At 40.2% G+C, this 25,813-nt stretch overlaps 1 protein-coding gene across 1 annotated transcript; it reads right to left on the bottom strand.

Annotated features, from left to right (window-relative positions):
* Window positions 1-16,157: 16,157 nt before the first annotated feature.
* Window positions 16,158-20,892, bottom strand: LOC124278621. The gene is made up of 4 exons (XM_046714383.1): window positions 20,763-20,892; window positions 18,524-18,865; window positions 17,613-17,778; window positions 16,158-17,403 (listed from the first exon to the last, which is right to left on the bottom strand). Exons 2-3 carry the CDS (start codon window positions 18,843-18,845, stop codon window positions 17,618-17,620), a joined length of 483 nt encoding a protein of 160 aa, XP_046570339.1. The 5' UTR covers window positions 18,846-18,865; window positions 20,763-20,892; the 3' UTR covers window positions 16,158-17,403; window positions 17,613-17,617.
* Window positions 20,893-25,813: the final 4,921 nt, after the last annotated feature.

Raw genomic sequence — 25,813 nt, 5'->3', positions numbered from 1 at the left:
AGCCTATATTTTTTCTTCAATACGGAAGAAGAAGAAAGAATTCAGAAAGTCCTTTAAAATTTGCAAAATCATGCTATAACGTCCATTTTTTATAAAACTTATCTTGACAATTTTACTGAAGGATATATTCTTTTCAATCTTGTAAATATCGCTAAAATGTACAAAACTAAGAGTAGTTTTTAATAGCTTACATTTATATAAGAAGAATTTAGCTAGCAACAATATTAAACCAAACACATCATCAGTATATACATTTGTTCTCATTCCAAACACAGTAAGTTGCAGGTCCATATTCATGTTGTAAACATGTTGACATTTATCATTCAATAATTCTAGAAAACATTTCGAAAAAACCTGCACAAGTTCAGAATACCAAAACAAGTGGGAGATTGGTTCAACCTCACATTGACGAAAGGTACATAAGTTGCTTTCAGCTAATTTGATCTTATTTAAAAATGAATTAGTTGCTAGAAAGATTAACAGATCGTGATGATTATTGAGGATCTTGTGAAAGAACCCAGTGCATATGTACCACCAAACATGTTTATTCCGGACAAGACAAGCGTGTCTGCTGGTATCGGAAGTGTGTGGGGTAGTGTGACTCTTGTTGTCAGCTTACGCCCTCCTCCCCCGCATCCGGTTGGAATATGGCGCCATATAAGGTTACGCAACTGCTCGGAAACAATTGTTAACGTATGACAGTTACGTCGTCTACCCATTCCTGGATTTAATTAGGGTATGCCAGCTCAAATGGGCACTTTTTGATTTGATACATCTATTACAGGTTTAGTTTGTGCGTGTGACGCGAACCATGTGCGCTAGATTGGCTAGTGCACATCAGAGGCCGAATATATATGGTGTCATTACATAGCGTCATGGTTGTAGACAGCAAGGTGGTGTACCAACTAACACAGTGACATCAATGTTTTTGTGTTAGTAACTGCCGTAACTTTATATCTCTATACTGGTCCCTTTTAAAATTTTAATTTGATTTGACTTGTTGCTACACATAATGGCGGGCTGTAGAATTGTGTTTTTCCAATAAACTATTTAAAAACGCAGGGGGTATTAAAAAGACGTCACAACTATTGATATTTTATATCTTTAGTGAGATAAATATTTTGACTGAGATTCGCATAAGACGTTGAACGTCAGATGACGCTTTGACCCATACTGTCCATCAAGTCATTTACCATGAAAAGTCAAACTCATTAATATCGCGTGAGTCCGCCTCTATTCTCCAGACAATCCCGGATTCGGCGAGGCATAGTCCTAATCAAAAGTCCAATTACTTCTTGGTTAATTCAATTCGCCGTCCATGTAAACCCCAGACATGTTCATTGGCGACAGGTCTTGCTGAGTGCCATTGTAAGGTGTGTGTCTTCTCCCGTTGGAGGTACTCAGTGACAGTTCGACCCCCGTATGCGTTGTCATTCTGAAACTCAAAATGATGTCCATGTTGACATATGGCACGGCGCGTGCATCCAATATGTTGCCACTGTACTACTGCCCAGTGACACGTCCCAGGGGCGGTTCCAGAGAGGGGGTGGGGGTGTTTTGGTGTGTGGGGTGGGGGTGTTTATATATCTCTCTTTCTCTTGTAGTCGATTACAGATCGTCTGCCCACTCACTCCAATAGCTTTAGCGCCTTTGAGAGGTACTGTTCTGTTGAAACGGTCTTGTACGCCAGTAACTGTTGTCGCCTTTAGTCGACCGTATCGACGCCTGTAATCAGCGTTATTAGTCAATGGATATCTAGATAATAATCTGGTAATCAATGAACGGAAACGTTAACATCTCTTGCCACGATAATCTGTCTTGTTCCAGCCTACAACATACGAATTGCACGAAGCCGTTCCTGACGTTCCATATGTCCAAAAACGTTCAATTGAGTTTTAAAACAATATCAGAACAGCTTTCAGTCTAGTTTTTATCACTGAAATGTACAGCCACACACTCACGCGTTTCGTTTTGAATGTTGAATTTTACTCTGACAATGTTCACCTGCACATCATGAAAAACACTTGCTCGAAATAGGTGTTTGCAAGAAACTTTCTCAGTAATTTTCTGAATATATATACAGTCATAATAATTGGTTCCCAAAGAAAATCATCCGGAAATGGAATATCCCGTACTTGGGCTTTGAATGGTATATATCCGTGATCGAAATGTGCATCTCACTATTCAGTTACATGCATCAAACAATCAACCTGCCAGTGGGTAATACTCCATTCCGCCCCGTCTAATCTGTACATCCTGAAGTGAGCGGTTATTGTCTACATGACCAGAAACACTTTGGCGGACGGAACAAGAAACAGTTTCATTTCAGTCTGCTTAAAATCCTTCCTAAGCCCATCTGAAGAACCATAAATGTGGAGCAAATATACATTCGAGGTATTTCAGCCATCTCGTATGGCGCTATCAGATAAATGGAAATATTTCTAAAAACAGGATACAGTAATAATAATGTGTCCATTCATTCAGCGCCTAACTCCACACCAGCTATGCTCATAGCGCTAACAATGAATAGCACAGAGCGGCACGACACGATCTTTTCATCAGTGTCATCTTCTATTCTGGGGTCTGTGTCTTGTTTAACGCCGCACCCAACAGTATCCCAGCTCCATGACGGACCTGTAAAAAAACGATTCTGAACCAGACGGCCCAGTGACCAATATTGTGAGCAGAGTCCTGAGGCCAAGTCCTGATGACGTGCCATCAACTACGTCACGTTACATTACCAACCACTAGGTTACAACGACGTCGGTGGAGATGTAAGTGCCGTTGGACGAAACGATGTTGGTGCTGGGCCAATCGTAACTTACCTTGACAGAGACTTACGACAGACGTTTTGTTTGATTGTTTTGTTTATTGAACACCGGCACCCTTTTCTTGGATTATAGCCAGAGACTGCACATGGTGATTTGTTTTGTTTTGTTTGTGGTTTAACGCCGCACTCAGCAATATTCCAGTTATAAGGCGTCGGTCTGTAAATAATCGAGGCTGGACCAGACAATCCAGCGATCAACAGCATGAGCATCGTTCTGCGCAATTGGGAACAGCAGGTGACGCTGGCTGCCCATCTTTACAGGCCGCTGACTCAGTGAGAAAATGGACGGTTACAATATTCAACATGATATGAGTTTGCAGGTCCGATTCACGGCATGGTATTTCCAACAAACCACTAAAAAAATAGCATTAGTACATCTTGTGGCTATCATGTAACACTCAAAATTAATAGGTCTTAAATTACAAAGTCAGGCATTCTCTCTGAATACTAACAGTATCAACGTATTTGCGAGCTTTCCACCTTTATAAATCCCCCTAAGAACTACAGAATGATGTCATTATAGTAGCAATAGTACTTCATATTACATCATGTTAGACTCAAATCGAAACTGGGCGAGGCAAACCACCTCAAACAACGACCCAGGCCCGCGGGACGCGATGACACACAGTCTACCAGATCAATGGACCACTCGATGCCTGGTGCAGTTGGCTCTTGCGTACAACAAGGAGAAATACAGACATGTCAAGGCCGAGTTAATAGACCGTTGACCGTAGTCCTGGGGGAAGTGACAATGCTGTGACTGATACACTCTGATACATACCTCTTCAAACAGGGCATTCCTCTATGATGTCATTGTGATTTCCGTTTCGGACAAACACTCAGTTATAATGCTTTCCTACGAATTTTAACAAAATAGTGGAGAGAATGACTATAAAGGTACATGTATACATACACTCTTCAAAAAAAAGAAACGCATAAGCCATTGAGTTAGTTTAAGAGCAATTATTTCATGTAATTTCTATGGTAATAAGGTGAAAATTTACACGTCTATAGACAAAGAGTTCGCCAACACAACAGCCTTATTCTTGTGTTTCTGTTTACTTGAGTCCACGAGATGGCGTCAAAGTCAGTACTTTGTATGGCCACCATTGGCAGCAAGTACTACTCGGCACCGTCTCGGCACAGACTGGATACGTGTCATCGCGTTCCGCTCTTGTGGAATTCTTCCTCTCTCTTCCTGCAATGCGATGGCCAGTTGTGGAAGTGTCTAAGGTGTGTTTTGTCGTCTAGTACACATCGATCGAGTTCATCCAATAGTTGTTCTATCGGGTTTAGATCTGGTGATCGGGATGGCCATGGCAAGACACTGACGTTAGAATTGGCAAGGTAGCGAACTGTGACGCGTGCTGTGTGTGAAGTAGCCTTGTCATGCTGGAACAACTTCCTCTGTCGGTCCATAATCGGAAGCATGTGACGTGCAAGGACTTCGTTGACGTACTGATTGTCTGTCAAATTCCCCTGAACCACCACTAAATCAGATCTTTGTGTGCTGAACATCTTACCCCACACCATAGCTCTTTCTCCGCCGAATCTGTCGACCTGTCGAATGCTAATTAAGTGAGAACCGTTCATTTCTCCGACGGTAAACACGATGTCTTCAATCTCGCAGGTGAAGAAGAAATCGTCATTCACTATTTAAGCCGACTCGCCTCCAGTTTCTATGGTCCCAGTTCCGGACTCTACACCACCGCAAGCGATTGCGCCGATGGAGGTCTCTCAAAACAGAGATGACAACTGGCCTTCTTGATCGAATCCCCACTTCATGCAATCGATTCCTGACAGTATGGTCGGAAATTCTTCTCAAACCAGGGATGCGTTGTGCAGTCTCCAAGTGAGCAAGTGAGCAGCCCGGATGTAACGGTCCTGGGCTTGGGTGGTAACTCTTGGACAGCCGCTTTTCGGGCGATCGTGGGCGGAACTGGTCTGCAGGCGAGATATGGTGCTCTGATGAACGTTGAAATGTCGGGCAACTGCAGACTGCGACTCCCCAGCTTCAACGCGGCCTATGGCGACGTTTCGATTGGCGGCACTCAGTCGTGGCATAATAATTTCCTCTTTTCCAGACAAAAGCGAATGACAATTAAACACGACTTTTGCCTTTTTATAGTGATCGATACCGCATGCTTTTCCTCTTGCTTGCATTTTCTTGGTGACGATTTGGCGAATATTTCTTCAAACGCTTCTAAAACAAGGGGGAAAGTTAACATTGCCGCGTTTTAGCACTGAAGCTGTTTACAATCACACAAATATGACGTTTTGAAAAGAAATAGTATGAAGAATTTTTTGAATTCTTTTTTTTTAAATGTTTTTATTTCCCATCAGAATGTTGTACAGTCACATCTCAGAGTCGAATACAGTTTTTACATGCTATAGAATACAGTTTTTACATGCTATAGAATACAGTTTTTACATGCTATAGAATACAGGTTTTACATGCTATAGAATACAGTTTTTGTGTTACACACCACTTTCGAGCAGTATACATATCACATGTTACAGTATTGATTTATAATATTTTCAGTTTTATAGACACAGTAGTATGTGTAGTAATAGATCTGCGTAGTTGCAGTAATCATGAATCGTATTCGCTGCTTAGCTGATACATAATAGGGACACTGTTCCGTATACATACATATACTTCATCTATATATACCTTAGGTGCATGTACATATGCATTCTTATATACTTCTACACACATACATATGTTCATCTGCGGACACATCCATACACATGCACATACTCATGCTTACACATATACATATGTATATACACATACACATTACATGCTTATACCCGCATGTATATAGTGCGATTGTTATAAAGATACATCATGAGTACTGATATTCGAAAATAGTGTATGGAAGGAGGACCAGAATGTAAAAAACTGTGTTTGCCTCGCGTTGGAAAAGGCAATGTATTTGGTGGATTTATAATAGGTTAATATTTCCCGCTGCAAATATTGAAAATTTGGCTTCATACTTTTCAAACTCATCTTATATAGTGTATATTTCACAATAAGAAAGACCACGTTTAGTGGATTATTATTTTTGCCCTTCCAGCCAAATAATATATTTTCATGAGAGAGGTTTATACTTCCTTCGGATAATATATCAAGCCATCCGGATACCTCCTTCCATATTTTTACAGTATACGGACATTCACATAATAGATGTATTATCGTTTCAGGTGTGGATTCGCAGAAAGAGCACATGGGCGAATCAGTATATTTCATTAAATGTAACCTGTACTTTGTCATTAAAATATTATGCGTGATCTTAAAGTGAAACCATCTTAACTGTACGCTCTCTGTGCATCTGTTTGCCATTAAATAAATATTAGTCCACTCTTCTTTGTTATAATGTTGCTTCAGGATATCCTCCCATTTATTTTGACCACTGGGATTGACTTGACTTTGTGGCAAGAGAGTATTATAAAAAGCTTTACTCCTTTGTTTTTTTCCACATATACAAGAGATATTAAACGGTAATACTGGGTTTTGAAATTCTGAACTAGTTTTTCCTATAACAGTTATATGTTTAGACCTGCAGTATGTCAATACAGCACATTTTATACCCTCTAAATGCAAAAAGTTTATCTTGGGTATTCCATATTTTTTTCTATCTCAGCTTTTTGTAGAAAAATCCCATTATAGTCAAAAATATCTTTAAGAAGATGTATTCCCTTTTTGGCCATATATTCATAATAAACAAATTTTCCCTCGATCTGTATATTATTATTGAACCATAGAGACTGGCGGAGAATTTCTGAAATTTCTTTTACCTCTGAATAACAGTTTCTTAGGTAGTAACACCATGCCAATAATGCATCTTTCCAAAAAGGATTTGTAACATTTGGCATAATATAGTGGCATACATAATCTGTATCAGCATAACATAGCTTAATCCTATCAAGTATACATACATTGGCAATAGAGATACACTTTGAATTTTCGGTAATGAGCCTCTTTATCCACATTAGTTTCTGCGCATATATAGTATTTTTTATATCTGGTACGCTAATGCCTCCATTCTTGGGTTTTTGAAACATGGTTTCTCGTTTTACCTTATCCTTTTTTCCTTGCCACACAAACATGAAGCATTTTTTCTGAAAGTTTTGTATTATATCATCCGGTGGGCTTGGAATTGAAGAAAAGAGATGATTTAATTTTGGTAATAGCAAAGATTTTAAAATAGTGTTTCTACCCATTGGTGTCATATATCTCAAGGACCAGAGGTTCATTTCTTTGTAGATTTTTTCAAGTTTGTCTTTATAGTTGTGGTCTATCATAGCGTCTAACTCGACATCAAAGTCTATTCCTAATAGCCTAAAGTTTGACTGCGTCCAGTCTAGATTCCATTCTTTGCACATCTTATACCTAGATCTTTTTTTGGATCCTATCCATATCAGCCTAGTTTTGTCTGTATTTACTTTTAGCCCTGAAAATCTTGCAAAGAAAGCCAATATGTTTAAAACTGCGTAGAGACTTGATTCTGATCCATCCAAGGTTACTGTAGTGTCATCAGCAAACTGGGCAAGTAAACTTTGAATATTTCCTATTTTTATTCCCTTATTTTTTTTATTTTTCCTGATTAATAAAGCTAGCACTTCGGCACATAGAATAAAGATATACGGTGATATTGGATCTCCTGGCGACATCCCCTGGTTATCTTGAAAAAATCGCTTGCAAATCCGTTTACTAGTACGCTAGATTCAATATCATTTGAGAAAATATTTATCCATTTCTGTATGCTTGGCCCAAAGTTAAAAAACTTTAGAACATTCTGCATGAAATTTCTGTCAACTGAGTCGAAGGCCTTTTCGAAATCGATAAGTAGTAGTAATCCTGGAATTTGGTATGATTCTGTATAAACCATAATGTCATATATTTGTCTTGTGACTTCCCCTATATACCTTCCAGGAACGAAACCTTTCTGGTCTTCATTGATAATATTCGGAAGTATTGTTTTTATCCTATTTGCAATTACGGCCGATGCTAATTGTATGAGGTATTTAGTAATGATATCGGTCTCCAATTCTTTAGGAATTTTTTGCTTTTGTTACCCTTTGGCAAGCATGTGATAAGTCCTTGTTTTTGTGATACAGACAGCGAAGCATTTTCATAAGCATAATTCAACGAATTTATGAGGTATATATTTAGATCATTCCAGAAAAATTTAAGAAATTCACTTGAAAATCCATCTGGGCCTGGGCTTTTTTCATTTTTCATTTTCTTTAAAGCAGATAGTGTTTCATGTAAGTTAGTTTCCCTTCCAGGGAAGATGCTACATTTTCAGACAGTTTTGGTATTTCATCACCTGTAAATAATTCTTCTAGATTTATCTGTGTACACCCCTCACTTGAATACAATTTTTTATAAAATAATTTAGTCTCCCTAAGTATTTCTGTTTGATCTTTTATCACTGAACCGTCATTTTTTTCCAATTCCCTTATTGATTTATTAAGGAAGTTTCTTTTTTCAAGTTGTAAGAAATATTTAGTTGGTTTCTCCCCTTGTTCGATCCATTTTGCTTTGGATCTTATATATAGCCCTTTCGTCTTTTGGCTTGTGATATCATCTAGATCGTGGTTTAGTTCGTTTATTTCTTTCATTATCTCTGTCTTTTTATCCTCTGACATCGTATCTAGTTTAATTTCTAATTCCTTTAATTTATTTTCTAGAACTTTCTCTCTATTCAATGTTGTTGTTTTTTTTGTAGATGAGTAGTATATGGTCATACCTCTTATTTCAAGCAATAACATTTCCCATAATAATTGGTCGTTTATGGTATATTTCTTTTCATTTCCTTTTTCTTTTTTTTCCTCGTATTGCTGTAGAGTATTTTTAATAGTGTTTTTTACATGTTCCACATATTTTTCATCGTAAAGTAATAATAACATTCATTGTATCCCCACTGTTGTTTAATTAATTGTTCTTGCTCGTTAGTAAAGTGAACATCCTGGAGACAAAATATATTTGCCCTTTTTTGCTTCAAAAATCGAAATATCTGTTTTCTTTTAAATGCACTGTTTAGGCCCCTGCAGTTTAGGGACACTACTTTCAATTTTTCTTTGTTTACATCGTGATTCATCGTCCTACATATAAATAATGATATATTTAGTTTTTTTTAAATTTTTAAGGTTTTGTGGGGTAACTTTATGACAGTTCTTTTGTGACAACAATACATTTGGGAATATTTTTGGTACAACAATAGAGAAAAATACAAAAATAAAAAGCGTGTTTGCACGTACATTTTTGACTTCCATATGAGGAGGTGGCAATGAATATTCACAGAACGTGAGATGTTTTCCGTCTGTGGTAAATTAATTAACAAGGGTATTTAATGTCTAATATTCTATATGTGTATTAATGGTAGCCACCTGTTTGAAACTATTTTGTGTGAATGGGAGGTTTGTTACATTTAGGATATACCAGGTTTTCCTTTCTCTTTATAGTTAATAAAACAAAAGGGTACTGACCCTTGTTGGCACAAATACCTGATATTCTATGAAGAAATAGTATATTTGTATTTCTTTGCAGAAGCTACATGAGTCCAATATTCTCCAAATCACCTAGTGTATAATCTGGGAGCATTGTGTTAACCTGTAGTGAGAACTGAGAAGTATTTCTGTGGCAATATTAACCAGGACGGAAATATCATTTAGGGGAAACTTAACAGTGCTCATTTCCTTGGAAGTGTGAGAATTAGTTATTCGAAATTAATTTCATATTCAACAAGAGAACAATGGTGGTATTTGTAAACTGGGATTTCTCATGGTATGACAGCGTGCACGTTCCTTTGGCGTAGAAGGATCAACGCCATGAAATCACAGATTATGTATTATACAATAGTTACAAATGTGCATTTTGTATTTCGTTAAAGAGGATGAAAAACAAATTAACATTTTCCATTGACTAATAGGTTGTGGGTGTACGAATAGTGTCTGGGTTGACGAATGGTGTCTGGGTGGACGAATGGTGAGTGGGTAGGCTAGTGGGTTGTGGGTAGTGGGTTGTGGGTAGACTAGTGGTTGTGGGTAGACTAATGGTGAGTGGGTAGGCTAATGGGTTGTGGGTAGACTAATGGCGAGTGGGTGGACGAATGGTGAGTGGGTAGACTAATGGTGAGTGGGTGGACGAATGGTGAGTGGGTAGAATAATGGTGAGTGGGTGGACGAATGGTGAGTGGGTAGACTAATGGGCTGTGGGTGGACGAATGGTGGGTGGGTAGACTAATGGTGAGTGGGTAGACTAATGGGTTGTGAGTAGACTAGTGGTGAGTGGTTGGACGAATGGTGAGTGGGTAGACTAATGGTGAGTGGGTGGACTAATGGTGAGTGGGTAGACTAATGGTGAGTGGGTAGACTAATGGTGAGTGGGTGGACGAATGGTGAGTGGGTAGACTAAATGGGTGAGTGGGTAGACTAATGGTGAGTGGGTAGGCTAATGGTGAGTGGGGCTGTGGGAGTGGGTAGACTAATGGTGAGTGGGTGGACTAATGGTGAGTGGGTGGACGAATGGTGAGTGGGTAGACTAATGGTGAGTGGGTAGACTAAGTGGGTGTGGGTAGACTAATGGGTTGTGGGTAGACTAATGGTGAGTGGGTAGGCTAAAAGTGAGTGGGTAGACTAATGGTGAGTGGGTAGACTAATGGGTTGTGGGTAGACCAGTGGTGAGTGGGTAGACTAATGGTGAGTGGGTAGACTAATGGTGAGTGAGCAGACTAATGGGTTGTGGGTGGACTAATGGTGAGTGGGTAGACTAATGGGTTGTGGGTAGACTAGTGGTGAGTGGGTGAACGAATGACGAGTGGGTAGACTAATGGTGAGTGGGTAGACTAATGGGTTGTGAGTAGACTAGTGGTGAGTGGTTGGACGAATGGTGAGTGGGTAGACTAATGGTGAGTGGGTGGACTAATGGTGAGTGGGTAGACTAATGGTGATTGGATGGACGAATGGTGAGTGGGTAGACTAATGGTGAGTGGGTAGACTAATGGGTTGTGGGTAGACTAATGGTGAGTGGGTAGGCTAATGGGTTGTGGGTAGACTAGTGGTGAGTGGGTAGACTAATGGTCGGTGGTTGTGGGTAGACTAATGGTGAGTGGTGGACTAATGGGGTGAGTGGGTAGACTAATGGGAGTGGGTAGACTAATGGTGAGTGGGTAGACTAATGGTGAGTGGGTAGACTAATGGTGAGTGGGTAGACTAATGGTGAGTGGGTAGACTAATGGGTAGACTAATGGTGAGTGGGTAGACTAATGGTGAGTGGGTAGACTAATGGTGGAATGGTGAGTGGGTAGACTAATGGTGAGTGGGTAGACTAATGGTGAGTGGGTGGGACCAATGGTGAGTGGGTAGACTAATGGTGGAGTAGAATGGTGAGTGGGTAGACTAATGGTGAGTGAGTGGGTAGACTAATGGTGAGTGGGTAGAGTGGGTAGACTAATGGTGAGTGGGTGACTAATGGGACTAATGGTGAGTGGGTAGACTAATGGTGGTGAGTGGGTAGAGTGCGGGTAGACTAATGGTGAGTGGGTAGTAGACTAATGGTGAGTGAGTGGGTACCACTAATGGTGAGTGGTAGACAATGGTGAGTGGGTAGACTAATGGGTTGTGGGTAGACTAGTGGGTTGTGGGTGGACGAATGGTGAGTGGGTAGACTAATGGGTTGTGGGTAGACTAGTGGTGAGTGGGTGGACGAATGGTGAGTGGGTAGACTAATGGTGAGTGGGTAGACTAATGGGTTGTGAGTAGACTAGTGGTGAGTGGTTGGACGAATGGTGAGTGGGTAGACTAATGGTGAGTGGGTGGACTAATGGTGAGTGGGTAGACTAATGGTGAGTGGGTAGACTAATGGTGAGTGGGTAGACTAATGGTGAGTGGGTAGACTAATGGTGAGTGGGTAGACTAATGGTGAGTGGGTAGACTAATGGTGAGTGGGTAGGCTAATGGGTTGTGCGTAGACTAGTGGGTTGTGGGTGGACGAATTGTGAGTGGGTAGACTAATGGGTTGTGGGTGGACGAATGGTGAGTGAGTGAACGAATGAGTTCCGGCCTGAGATCGAGTGGATGAACGGTTGTGAACCTGTGTGTATAGTTGGTGAATAGGTGAACGAACGAGTGAAGGGCCATGTTTGTGAGTGAACGGACGAACAGATCGATAACTGAATGCCTGTTTGTGGCCGAGTGTTGAAATGGGATAGTATATTCATGATTGCTCCGACGTTCATACAGTTTGGCCGCCCCTCTTTGAAGTCCTTACTCCAATGAACTATAACTTATGCTTGCGTGTAGTGTGTTTCAGTGTGAAAACCGAGTGATGTCAGTTAGCTGCAGTCCGTTGTCCCGTTTCTTATTAAGGGGGGCGGGATGTTCTCCTGTTTTGGCACAAGCACACAGCGACTGACGTACGTGACAGAAACATCCGGCGAGTCACCCCGGAGGAAACCCGGAGACCGACATTCATGCTGGGGAGATTGTACGAATACCGCACGTCACGTCTTCACTCACTTCTGTCATGTCCGATTTCTCGAGCAGAAAATGTAGTTTTGTGAATCAGTTTACAAGCTTTACCCCACTTGTTTCCCAACGAATTCACATTTTAAAGCCCACAGATCATGTCCACCACAATGGAGGGTCGATACAGGATACGGAACGGCTCGGAGCAGGACCTGACAAATCTGCCCCTGGGATGGAATTGTTTAGGTCCAGACTAAATAACTCACAACATCACAAACATTCTTGAGAAACTTTTATTAACACAAAATGCGATTTAGACGGCAGATTCGTTCTGCAGAAAAAGTGAAAAACTATGGTTGATTGTTGCTCCATGTGTAAGTACTAGGTCATCTGTACGCGTACGTGGATTTATGTTGTGTGTAGTCAAATGAAGAACCATTGCCACTGTATTTATTCACTAGGTTAAAATATATGGAGGGGTGTTTTTTATTTTATAAAAAAAACCTAATAGGTTCACCGTTTATTTTATAAAAAAACACACCTAACCAGAGTATACAAATCGTTTTAAAAAACCTACGCCCTTCAACCTTACACTCTAAACCTTAAGTGTTCAAGAAGAACAGTGGACGCGTCCGTGCATGTTCTGAATTGGAACACATAGGCCATATTTAGAACAAGCGTGTTCTGTTTTAGAACACATGTGTTCGAAGTCTGTGAGGTAGGTGTTCTAATTTCAGAACACAATGTGTTATTAGAAGACTGTGATTTCGCAAATGAAATGAATAAAACACTTTTGACATAATCATTAACCTATTATGATATTTGCCGAAGACCCGGGTTTGAATCCCCACATGGGCACAATGTGTGAAGCCCATTTCTGGTGTCCCCCGCCGTGATGTTGCTGGGATATTGCTAAAAGGGGCGTAAAACCAAACTCAGTCAGTCAGTCAGTATTATGATATTTTAGACAATGTTGAACATTATACAAGCGGACATTTAATAAAGATTTTAAGAAAATTGATAATAATTTAACCTTTTCTTCCCAGAAGGAGAATAAAAATACATGTATTTTGCAAGAGTTAAATGATTCCTCAAAATGTTCTAAAAAACTTGGTAAAATCTGGTTATATATGGTTTACAACTGATAAACAACTGAATGAGCAGCCTCTAAAGTAGACTATCAGAACGTATAGTGTTCCTTTACGTTTAATAAAATGAACACGTTAGGGCGGTATCTGTTCTGTAACGTTTGATTTGATATCTGTTCGGACGGCGTGTGTTCTGATTAGAACAGCTGCTGTTCAAACAAACGCTACCGAAAGTCGTTTGGCGCCACAGGTCAAAATGAAAATGCTGAGAGTGATTCAGCTTATCGAAGACAAAAAAGACTCCATCAGGGTGGCAAATCCAACAAGACCGAAAGAGGCCAATAATAGAAGTTAAAAGGGTGAGTGGTATATTAAAATCCATGTGTTACATTATTTTATATCCTGTAATGCTAGGAGACTTATTCAGTAGGTGGTTACCAAGATTCTCCCACAATGTACAAACGTGAATTGGATATTCTTACAAAGTGGAACCTGTTTCGTGTTGACTAAAACCGTTGGATGAGCGTTTTTCGTATTTGTTTGTGGGTGAAATAAAACAGTATTTACATTCAAAAGTGTGTGTCATGAATTAGAGTTCAGTTGAAATTTGAAATCACGTGTATGCCACATCATATCTTTCAAATGAATTATTTAGTGTAAAATTGTATTGTAGGATGTGACCGTTGATGAGATTGACGGGGTTCTGATGACAAAAGCCTCAGAGGTTCCAAAAATCGTCGCTTTCGTCAGATGTGATGCTCTGGCCGGTCTACATTGCTGCCGACACCGTGTCATACAAGGTGAATGTCGACGGTGGCATCATGACCGCGATATTGAAACTGATGGCGATGTACTACATTTTCAATTTAAGCTACCCCAGAGCATACACGAGGGTTTTGTAGGTTCAGAGAAATAGGGAACGTTATCTCATCCTTGCCCGACCCTGAGATATAGGGGCTCTTTTTTGGCGTTTTCTTCAATGATGTGCAACTTCAACTGCATATGTTATGAGATGTGCACAAATGAGTTGTTACAGTTAAAGTTAGCTCCTTCTCCTACACTCCATTTAGCCGTCCGCGGTCTAACAAAAGGATAATAACACGTTTTCGTATTCAATATGGGTGTTAATAAAGTTTTGAATCATTTCATATTGTTATGGTTTTTATTCTTTTATGATAGGCTGGTGGAAGTTTGAGAAAACTAGTGTTCTGAAATAAGGCTCAGAACACTCAAAGGGCGTTCTAAATCTGTTACAGCGTCCGAGGCGGTGTTCCGAGTTGAACACATACAGAACACATAAAGAGTGTCCTGAAATCTAGAACACGAGCGTTCTGTAAGTTGAACACTACTGTTCTGACGGCAGAACACATGGTGTCTAAATCAGAACACTACGACTGCGTTCTAAATCTGTTACAGGAAGGGAGTTCTCGGTGTTCAGAACTAGAACACCTAGGTTTAGAGTGTATTCACTACTGTAATCACAGGGGGTTGGAATCACTGTTTGGACAGATTTTTATAAACTTAACTCTAGACTTTTCCAATCATATATTGTTTGTATATGTTATGATTAATAAATACTTCAAATTTGAACGAAATCGGTGAAGAAATAAAGATTTTAGAAAATTCTACAGCAACACGCATTACATAAATTAAATACACGCAAAAGTCATGATTTCTATTTTATTTAATTATTGTCCAAACAGTGGTTCGAAACCCTGTGTCAGGAGCCACAAACGGGAAGAGGCCGTCTCCCGGACTTAGTTGATGCATGTTATCGTATCCATTTGCCTTGATCAATGCCCATGTCCATCACCGGGTTGTCTGGTCCAGACCGATAGTATATATCTGGGACAATGGTGATTGCAGCGTTAAACAAACACTACTCGAGGCCCTGACCTGTGATGTTCTATTGTTACAGCGTACCTCCAGTTGGCCATACAGGTGCACTTAGCCGCAATGCTACAATATATAGCGTCGCATCATAATAAAATAGAGAAGTGGTTATCCACTAAGTATTATACTTTTCTTAATATATTGCGAGTGTACATGTTCTGCGCAGGTGTGCGACTCTCCCACTCACTTATGCATACCCAATATTCATACAATTGAATTCTTTACAGATAATAATTGTTAACTTCAAAACCTAACATTTAACCTCATATGCTGATGTTTTCAACACCAAAAGCGGGAGTGGCAAATAAATCTGCTGGTTATTGACATGACTTTAAGGCTGTGCTACAACTATAAACTGTAAACTACAAGCTTGTGAGTTGCTCCCGAATCATTTCAAACCAAATTTTTTGAAATGATTCAGGAGGAACTCACAAGCTTTTATTACTTTACGAAATACACAGGAAAAATGTACGTACATCTTAAATAATTTACTAAATTCTGGTCATCTTGTCACCTTTTGTTTGTATAGACAAGTATATACATGTGGCTGTGCAACTATGTATTAATGGAACAAAAATAAAGAAATCATACAAAAATAAACTCTCTTTCCCTTGACAAACCTTATAATGCCAGTCATCCCTTGCAGTCCTGGGCCCCGTTCCACAAAGCGATCGTAGCGCTAAGATGATCGTAACTCCCATTCTTTAACATAGACTTACGACAGTCGTAGCGTTACGATCGCTTTGAGGAACAGGGCCCTGTGCTAGTCTGAAGGATAATGTGGCTTCTCTGACCAATGTCCAGTGACCGTCCTTCAGATGCCCGCCCAAACATGTCATTCATTCATTTACAAATGACAAACGGACATGTTAAAAATCTTACGTTTATTTGTAATAATATTAAACAATATATGAATGAAACTTATGATTCGTATCTATATAAAAATCAGTATCTCAATACCATGGATGATAATGACTATATACAATGTATGATATCAAGGTTTTCATCACGGATGCATTATTAACCAACAGGCCAGGATGTCCAAATAACTTGTCTCTAGCCAAAGAGATTGTACACTATCCATTATGAAAAGGGATGGGTTCTTACATATAGTGCTATAGTCACTGACCCAACAACTTTGTTCATCCAGTGGCGTATATCTCTGTTCTATTATCATCACAAGAGAAAGGAGAAACATAACACTGGATAATCGAGGCTGTTCCTCATACTTCTGATCCTTGGTCAGTGACGACAGGTGGAGCTGGGTTGTCTCCCTTTGCACAATCATCGGTTGTGAAATGTTTAAAAAAAGATGTAAAACACAGAAATAATAATATGGAAGTACACCCATCTGTTGTTTTAAAATCTTGAATAAAACTTTGAGTAATAATGAAACTGATGTATGTGTGTCATCAGTTGACATAATAATAACTCCTTCCTGATGTCTCCCAGCTGAGTATAAATCTGTCCTCCATGGAGACAGGACAGATTCAGTTTCAGTGGCAGATGCAATAAGAACCAATTCTTCACTTTCAAGTAAGGGGATGGCACTACCAATACCGTATTTACTGTAATTAGCACCATGAACTAGCTGGGGGAACTATTCACATGCATAATGTGAAACTACATTGATGAAATTATTGTATATTTGTGTCTCAAATACATTTTTTTTATGGAATGTAAATGATCTTACAATATCCTTTCAACTCTTAAATGTATAAGTCTGTATTCCTATATATTAATCATATTACAACTTGGGTACAAATGTCCCCAAAAATAAGTAATTTCGTTCAGTTTAGGAAAAAGACATTTAGTGAAGGTCTTGTGAAAACACATTTTGCTAAACTGTCTACTACAGCCATGTATACTGGGAATATATACTACATATACAAGTATATGATCGGAATGTACATCTGAAAATTCATGAGAACAATATACCAACTGTATATAGTAATCATCTTCAATACATGCCTATGTACAGGAAATAATGTTGATCTAAATTAGTAATTCCATTAAAGTGAGATTGGCATATTTACACATCTTGGCTAAAACCTTTCTCTATGTTTCAAGAGAACAATTAAAAATCCCTCACATACATTAAACACCATTGTCTGTGACTGGTATTGTAATTTGGATAAGTGAGTTTCAGAATAACACGAAGTAAGGCCTGACACCTGAGCATGGTAGTAATCTACTATGTCTCCTGAAAATTGTTTTGTTATATGATATGTCTTAATGTTGCTGTAGGCTGACATTGAGGCACAGGTGGCTTGATTGGTTGGTTCTTGAATGGACTATCACCTCGGGTGCTGACATGCTGGAGAGTTGGTCAGTATCTGTACTTGAAGTATTCATTGAGGACAAGGGCCAGGATGAGAATCAACAGCACGAACATGGACACAATCCCTGCAGCCGCAACACCCTTGGCGTAGGACCCATACTTTGATGCCTTCACATAATCCAGTCGACTGAAGTAGACCTTTGACTGTTCTGTAAGTAGAAGAATATAATCATAACTGTCATGTTATACATGTCACAAGTATTAGCCGTACAGCTATACCATCCTCCCTTGGCCTACAATCAGCTCTGTAGCCATGGTATCCTGCCTTGGTCTACAATCAGCTCTGTAGCCATGATATCCTGCCTTGGCCTACAATCAGCTTATCAGCTGCCTCCTGGCCTACAATCAGCTCTACAGCCATGGTATCCTGCCCTTGGGCAGCCATGGTATCCTTCCTGGCCTACAATCATCAGTAGCCAGTATCCTGCCTTGGCCTACAATCAGCTCGGTAGCCATGGTATCCTGCCTTGGCCTACAATCAGCTCTGTAGCCATGGTATCCTGCCTTGGCCTACAATCAGCTCTGTAGCCATGGTATCCTGCCTTGGCCTACAATCAGCTCTGTAGCCATGGTATCCTGCCTTGGCCTACAATCAGCTCTGTAGCCATGGTATGGCCTACAATCAGCTCTGTAGCCATGGTATCCTGCCTTGGCCTACAATCAGCTCTGTAGCCATGGTATCCTGCCTGATCTGCTTTATTGTATCCTGCCTTGGCCTACAATCAGCTCTGTAGCCATGGTATCATGGTATCCTATCCTTGGCCTACAATCAGCTCTTGGTCAGCTCAGCCATGGTATACTGCCTTGGCCTACTGTCAGATCCGCTTTATTGTATGCTGCCTTGGCTGCTGCTCTATCATACATACAATCTACCATATATAACCCATTACTTACCTGACAGGAGGATAGCGAAGATTCCAAACAAAGGGTTGATGAAGAGTGAGCAGAAAGCAAAGCCCCAGTGGTCTGCAGGTTTCTTCTCTGGGTTTGGTTGCTTGGTGACGATGGGCAACATGTAGGAGATTTGCGAAGGGGCATAACTGGTGTAGGTGGAGTACAGACTCTTCCTGCTCCCAGACACATAGGAGTAGCTAGATGGCCCATAGCTTGCCATGCTATGTTGTGATGGGTAGCGGTTCATCTCCATCTCGCTTCCTGCCTCCGACCAGCTGTCGCCGCGAGAATTGAGGTACCCGGCCGGGTACCCATGTGACATGATGATTATTCAGACAGTATCTATAAAAAATGCAGTAAAGTAGATATGACAAACACATTTCCATCTTATTATGTATATTTACTAGATAACAAAAGCTAGTTACCCAAACGCATCCAGTTTTATATCATGCGGTACCCCAGTAAGTGAGTGAGTGTTTATGCTGCTTTAGCAATATTCCAGCAGTATTATGGTGAGGGACAACAGAAATTGGCTTCACACATTGTACCAAAATGGGAAATCAAACTCGAGGATGAGCAAACACATTAACCATCAGGTTACACCACTGCCCTAGCACCGATGAATGACAGAAGTCAAAATTCAAACTAGCCAGTTGGGGGAAGATACTTTTCCACTTACACTGTCCACAGCAAAGATTGCTGGTCCTCAGTTAATTTTAAGTATTTCAAAACAGGAAAGGAAGGTTAATCAATAAGGGGAAGAGGTCTGTAACAGGCACCATATATAGTGAAACATCAGTGAACTGTCTGAGATTAGTCACTGAAAGGGGCGGTGGGGTAGCCTAGTGGTTAAAGCGTTATTCGCCACGAGTAAAACCCGGGTTTGAATCCCCACATGGGTACTATGTGTGAAGCCCATTTCTGGTGTCCCCCGCCGTGATGTTGCTAGAATATTGCTAAAAGCGGCGTAAAACCAAACTCAGTCAGTCAGTAGTCACTGAAAATCTGTTGTCCATTTCACAAGAAAGTTTCCCTCGTGCGTTTCATGGTCATATTGTTTGTGCCTCTTTGTGCATTTGTCAGCAATATTCTTTTCTGGTTTTATAAACTTATCTGCACTCCAAAAGAATATGAATAACTTCTTTTGCCCATCCTAGTTCGATCCGTCTGCCAACAATGAGACGGAGAGTAACATAGTCGGTAGTATAACAGTTCACATTCACATCCAATCAAATTACTGTTTACAAGGGCAAAACATGACCTGCAAAACTTTTATTTACTATACGATTCAAATTTGATTCATGTTCTATCCAAAAAATATCAAAAGTTAATTTCTGATTAGCTTACTAGACAGTGGTGTGATGTATGATGGGGTTAATTGTTGTTTTCAAGATTTGCACATACGATACATGCGTGTGATTGTGATACTGATTCGACTCGCCTGAACTAAGTGTCAGCCCACTGAGCATGCCGATAAACAATATTAACACAGGCCGTCTCTTATTGCTTTATGGTTAGTGAGTATGTCTTCACGCTGCTTTTAGCATGTTTAGCAATATCACGCATTGTACCCATGTGGAGATTCAAACCCGGGTCTTCATTGTGAAGTGCAAACCCTTTTAACCACTTGGCTACCATACCACACCTTTTGGGTTAGTGCCTGGAAGGGTTACAAGAACAATCTTTTCTCGAAAGTTGGTAAGAGACCATATTCACAGTTGGATACCATTTCATTAATCGCATTGTCTTTACATAAACAAGTGGCACAAGAACTGGAGCGAGGAACTTGTTTATGGAAGCGTTTGAACGCTTCAGAGAACAAAGTATTTGTAAGTAGTTGCATAAAATCACAAATGGGTCAGTTTGCTCCCAAAGTTTAAATTTTCATTGCAAATCAGCATGCCATTTCATATATAAACTTGATCATTAAACCAGTTGTCAGTGATAGGGTGTTGATATTACACCCATCCAAAGTTGAGATTTCGTATCTTTCTTAATCAAACACTGGCTAAACCAAACTACATGAATCAAGTAATTTTCCGACAAAATCTAATCTTTGTGGTTTTGTTAATTTTGATCTTTCCCACTGAACTTAATCTCTAGCAGAGTTATTTCCGGTAAAGGTAAACAGCCAAAACAGAGATCCCGCACAGGTGCTTGTTTATAAATTATATCGATCAGCATGTACGTCAGAACGGCGCGTTTACAGTTAAACTAATGCCTAAAACTATTTGCTTACCCGTGTTTTTGACCAAAGTGTAGATTCGATACCCGAATACCAAAGATAATTTACCTGAAATATTCAGGTAGAAGCGGAAATGTGTTTTGAAGTAGCATGTATCAAAGTGAGTGCCGTGCGACGTATTCCATGGTCACATCAGTGTCCTACCCAGTGTTATCTGCAACTCTGATTCATCATAAAAAATTAATATCAATTTAAACTGATATCTAAGTAAAACATATCTTTTTGTTATTTATGATATATTTATGTTGATTAAAAATGACAATCAATCTCATTTGGAAGCCTTTACAAGTATCGTTAAGAAAGTAGTACATACCTTTGACGCATGCGCAGATGCGCATAGCATACCTGGCAGGTGAGTAACGAGCTTTGACATTCCGCATGTAGACTTGATCCGGCTTCTATATGACGCATTAAATCGAAGTAGCTCAGAAATGACGAATGTAACTTGGATTTATTGATTAAAGTGGATGCTTTTAAGAATGCTGTATTATCTCAAGAGGTGAAAAGTGGTATCATATTTATCATTAAATTTTGGTATAAGGTTTAGTCAAACCTTATCCTGGGATAACATGCAAACTGTGTCATATATCAGGTCAGGAAAGGTTTTTTTGGGCACATAACAGACCTTTCAGCCAAGTACGTACAAATTAATTTTAGGATATTAGATACTCACACTGTATCTTTCGCTGTGTTGAGCGGAGGTCTCCACACAAAAAATTACAGTACTGAGTGAAAGTGACAGATACACAATATTTAGCTTTTATATAGCGTTTTATATGACATTATCGAATTAGATTCTAAGATGCCTAGCGGTTAGAACAATCGAAAAAAATACATTATCAGACAATAAAGGTATAGTTTTTTGATGACGTAACAATTGAATGACGTTATCCCGTCACTGCGCCATTCTAGTGTGCCCCCTCGTAATCGAACCATTTTACATTACGTCACAATGTAAGCGACGTCACGATGCATGTCAGTTGTCATCGCCTCGTACGGCCTCCTACAGTAAACTACACCGTTGCATCCAGTTTCTTGGTTTGCTGTTGCTTCACGCAGCTAACATCACTGGTGGAAACATTACGTTTATGTTTTACGACGGTTAAAATGTGTCATTTCGACTCACAAGTTTTCAGCGACACGGTAACGTTCGTAATGTTTACATTCCCACAATGCAATTGTGGAATGTCGCTTGACTACTCAACTTCCTCTGGATGTACTGATCTAAACTTACGCTGGTAGTAGAAATGCAACGTTCATATTGCCCCATATGGTTTACGTTAATGACAGATGTAATTAAAATAATTCAGAGAAGATATTTAATCCGAACGTAAACCGTCATCAAACTGTTATCATTTGTTTTTTCTGGTAACGTTCGTCTTAACGTAGGGGGCAGACACATCAATAGAACAGCGCGCCAGTTAGCCCTGTGCGAGGATTCTTAATTTAGGTCACCGACACCGTCGTTTGTTTTCTGCCTTAAATGAATCGTAATTATCTTTAGAAAGTATTAAATTTGGCATCTTAGAAAAGAAATACACTTCGCCCTACCACCATGTATAGTGTAATAAAACACACTTTCGCCCTGAACTATTATAACGTTAAAGCACTCGGACGCAAGCGTCCTCGTGCTTTAACTATAATAGTTCAGGGCAAAAGTGTGTTTTATTACACTATACATGGTGGTAGAGCGAAGTGTATTTCTTAAATATAACGTTAACACAGGGAATCCAAGATGGCTGCCAATTTTTCTTTCAGATTCCCAATATTTTTATGCTTACCGTCAAACGGACATGATGGCCACATTAACAATATTGATGCGACTAGCACGCCTTTAGCGCTGACATGGTTGCCACGCCCACGACACTGATATGATTAGCAAATTAGCTTGCCCGAGATAGAGACAAAGCATGGCTGCCCCTCCCGCCACACGGAGAGGGTTGCCCCGCCCATCACAAGAAGATACGGACATTCCCAGTTTGCCCAGTGATCACAAGGTAGGTAAGGAGATATTTCCTCCACCCACCACAGTGTGACTGACATTACATCGGGTCAACGCCCATTAATGCTTGAGCATCACTCCTCGTGTCGACGACACTTGTTTGCTTTGATTCAGTGCGGCATTGTCCTCAGTGCCAGACGGGGTTCATCTAGTGTACTCTAAAGTCAGCAATTCCAATATTAGTTCGCTTCACGACTCTTGAAGATCAGGCTTAAAAATGGTCTTCGGTAAGCCATGTTTGTTGTAAGAGGTGACGAACTTGATCGGGTGGTCAGGCTCGCTGACTTAGTTGACACATGTCATCGTATTCCAACTGCGTCGATTGGTGCTCATGCTGTTGATCACTGGATTGTGTGGTCCAGACTCCAATATTTACATACCGCCGCCATATCGCTGGAATATTGTTGAGTGCGGCGTTAAACAACAAACCAACCAGCCATGCTTGACGGCCAGAAATAATCTTATTGACATGCAGCAGAAGTCTCTTGTGACCTCGAACTGCAGGGTAATCCACACCGTGTCATGTGTTTAGGTGAATCCTGACTCTCTTTGCCTCCCTTTGATAGGCGTGGTCTTGACTGGCGATGTCGAAAACAACGTTAAGCCAACCCAAGACCTCATGCCAGATTTGGCGTGGATTGGTTATGGTGTTGGGTGGCATTACTATGTCTGACCGAAACCCACTCCACATTCTGCAAGGACGGGTCACTAGACAGTACCGTCGGGACGAAATCGCGCCACTCTATGTTAACCCCTTCTGTGGAGCGTGGGTCGATGTTTTGTCTGTCAGGAATACAACGCATGCGCTGACGGATCGTGAATGTTCACCCCCAGCAGTACAACATCCACAGAGTGCCATGGACAGCCATCTTCCCAAACCCCCGTTGACCGTTCCTAAACATGATATTGCCATTGGGAGACTCGTACACAGTATGCCTGGTGGAGCGACGGTGTCGTTTGGGAAATAACCTATCTTACCGCTATCGTCCTTCCAAATCGTTGGCCTTCCTAACATCTGCTGTGATGATATAACCAGTTTACACTTCGTCCCTTATTGCTACATTACTACAAATATTACTTGAAGCTACCACCCTTTGCAAGTTATTTCCGAATATCCCCAACAGTTTTAAGAGTATATGTATAATTCGGCAATTTCTGTCACGTTCAATCGCCTTTCGTGACCAGCCGTGTGTTTCCAGAACAAGCAAAAGAGTCCAACCAAATGTTAGAAAATAACCATATCCTTCAAAGCTGCTTGATATGTTATTCAATAAAACATTATGAAAGTTAATAGCTAAACCTACCTGTCCATGTAAATGTTCCTTTGTCACAAGTGACATAACCTGCCGGGCAATAATAGTAACCAGCGACATTTAATGGTGGCTAGAGTGAAACAAGCAAGAAATGGCTATTCAAAGAATTTCACACAGGTGTCACAGATGTGCGTTAGACCTTTCATTCTGCAGTGTTTCCGCAACTGTTTTTAAGAATTGTAGAGTTGTGATAACATTTGTTATTTTTGCTCAATCCATTTTTCAATTGTATACACTTTCTTTGTCAGGCCGTTTATTAAGCTTAAACGCCTGTTTGACCTTTATTTTAATTCTATCGTGACGAGACAGCTTGCCATGGTATAACCCAGGAGCAAGGGAATGTCGCTGACAGAGCATGGACCTTGATCAGGGATTCAGAGCACGACCGCCGTATCCTGGTTCGGTTAGGGGATGCAACCCCACATGAAGTTGCGGTGCCAGCGACACTCTTCCGACCACCAGCAATGAACCCATAGTGGAACCTTAATTGTGGCGACAAGCTGGCTGGTTGAAACGACTGGATTAATGAGAAATGTCACGCACTGATTCACGAAATGGTGGTGTAAAACAGTTTTATCCACTACGAGGTCCCCGTCCGAAAATACATACAACAGTATAACCGCACCTCATAATATCAATCTCTTACTCTGCATGAAAGAACTGGAAGTATTTATTGCGTGATATTTATTAAGATATTGCACAATGAACATGTTCTCTCTTTCGATTAGGAACCATTGACATAGAAGATGTGTAATTCCTCGCCAACAACGACATTACCTTGAAGCTTGCATGAAATACAATAACATATTTTCATATCTTCCAGTCCAAAAACAAAACAAGCTTGATGTTGCAACATATATTTCAGGAAGAGGGAGTTCTCAGATACTGAGATCACATGTTTCCTTATATCTTCTTGTATTACTTGGAAGGGATTGTAACTGATTGTTAATAATATCTTCGCTTGAAAAAGTGCAGTGAAGGCTTCTTGGGCCCCAAGGCAGAACGGCCCCAAGTCGAAACGGCCCCAAATTGGCTAAAACGGCCCCAAATGTTTTGGCTGAAATGGCCCCATGACTAAACGGCCCCAAGTGAAAACGGCCCCATATTTGCCAAAATGGCCCCAAAATAATCAGTTTTATTTCAGTGTGTGTCCTTAGTCATAAATGATAGATCAAAACGCATATTTTTCAATTACATGTACTTATTAAATTAATTAACTTTGACATTTCCCTCATGATTTTATTCTGTTTAAATGACCATGAGGCCAATAATACATGTGGAAGATATGAATCAAACGAACTGAATAATGTACAGATCGTCTAACAATATGCACTAAGTTTGACAAATAAAACATTAGATTTCAGAATCAGAATTCAAATTGTTAAAACACATCCATACCATAGAGTCACACATACAGAGATTAAAACAACATTGAAGTAGCAGTTGACTCTGTCGAGTGAATCCTGACAGAGCTGGTGTTTTGACAAACATTAGCAATAGTACATAAATGAATATGATAAAATATAAGTCTATGAACTCAAGACTATGGCATAGTGTTCTCTGTGTCAATGATATACAGTATTTATTGATGGGGATAGATGGTTACTGGACATTCACAATGACACAACGCTGTGTGGTTTGCAATAAGACCGTCGGAAAAACCAGCACGCCATTAGCTGTGATGGTTGTCAACTATGGACACATCGTCTTTGCGGCACAGGGATTTCAGC

The sequence above is a fragment of the Haliotis rubra genome, unplaced genomic scaffold (genome assembly GCF_003918875.1).
Source record: "Haliotis rubra isolate DU_JTF1 unplaced genomic scaffold, ASM391887v1 Scf24, whole genome shotgun sequence".
In the NCBI taxonomy this organism is placed as follows: domain Eukaryota; kingdom Metazoa; phylum Mollusca; class Gastropoda; order Lepetellida; family Haliotidae; genus Haliotis; species Haliotis rubra.
This window is presented reverse-complemented; position numbering and strand designations above follow the sequence as displayed.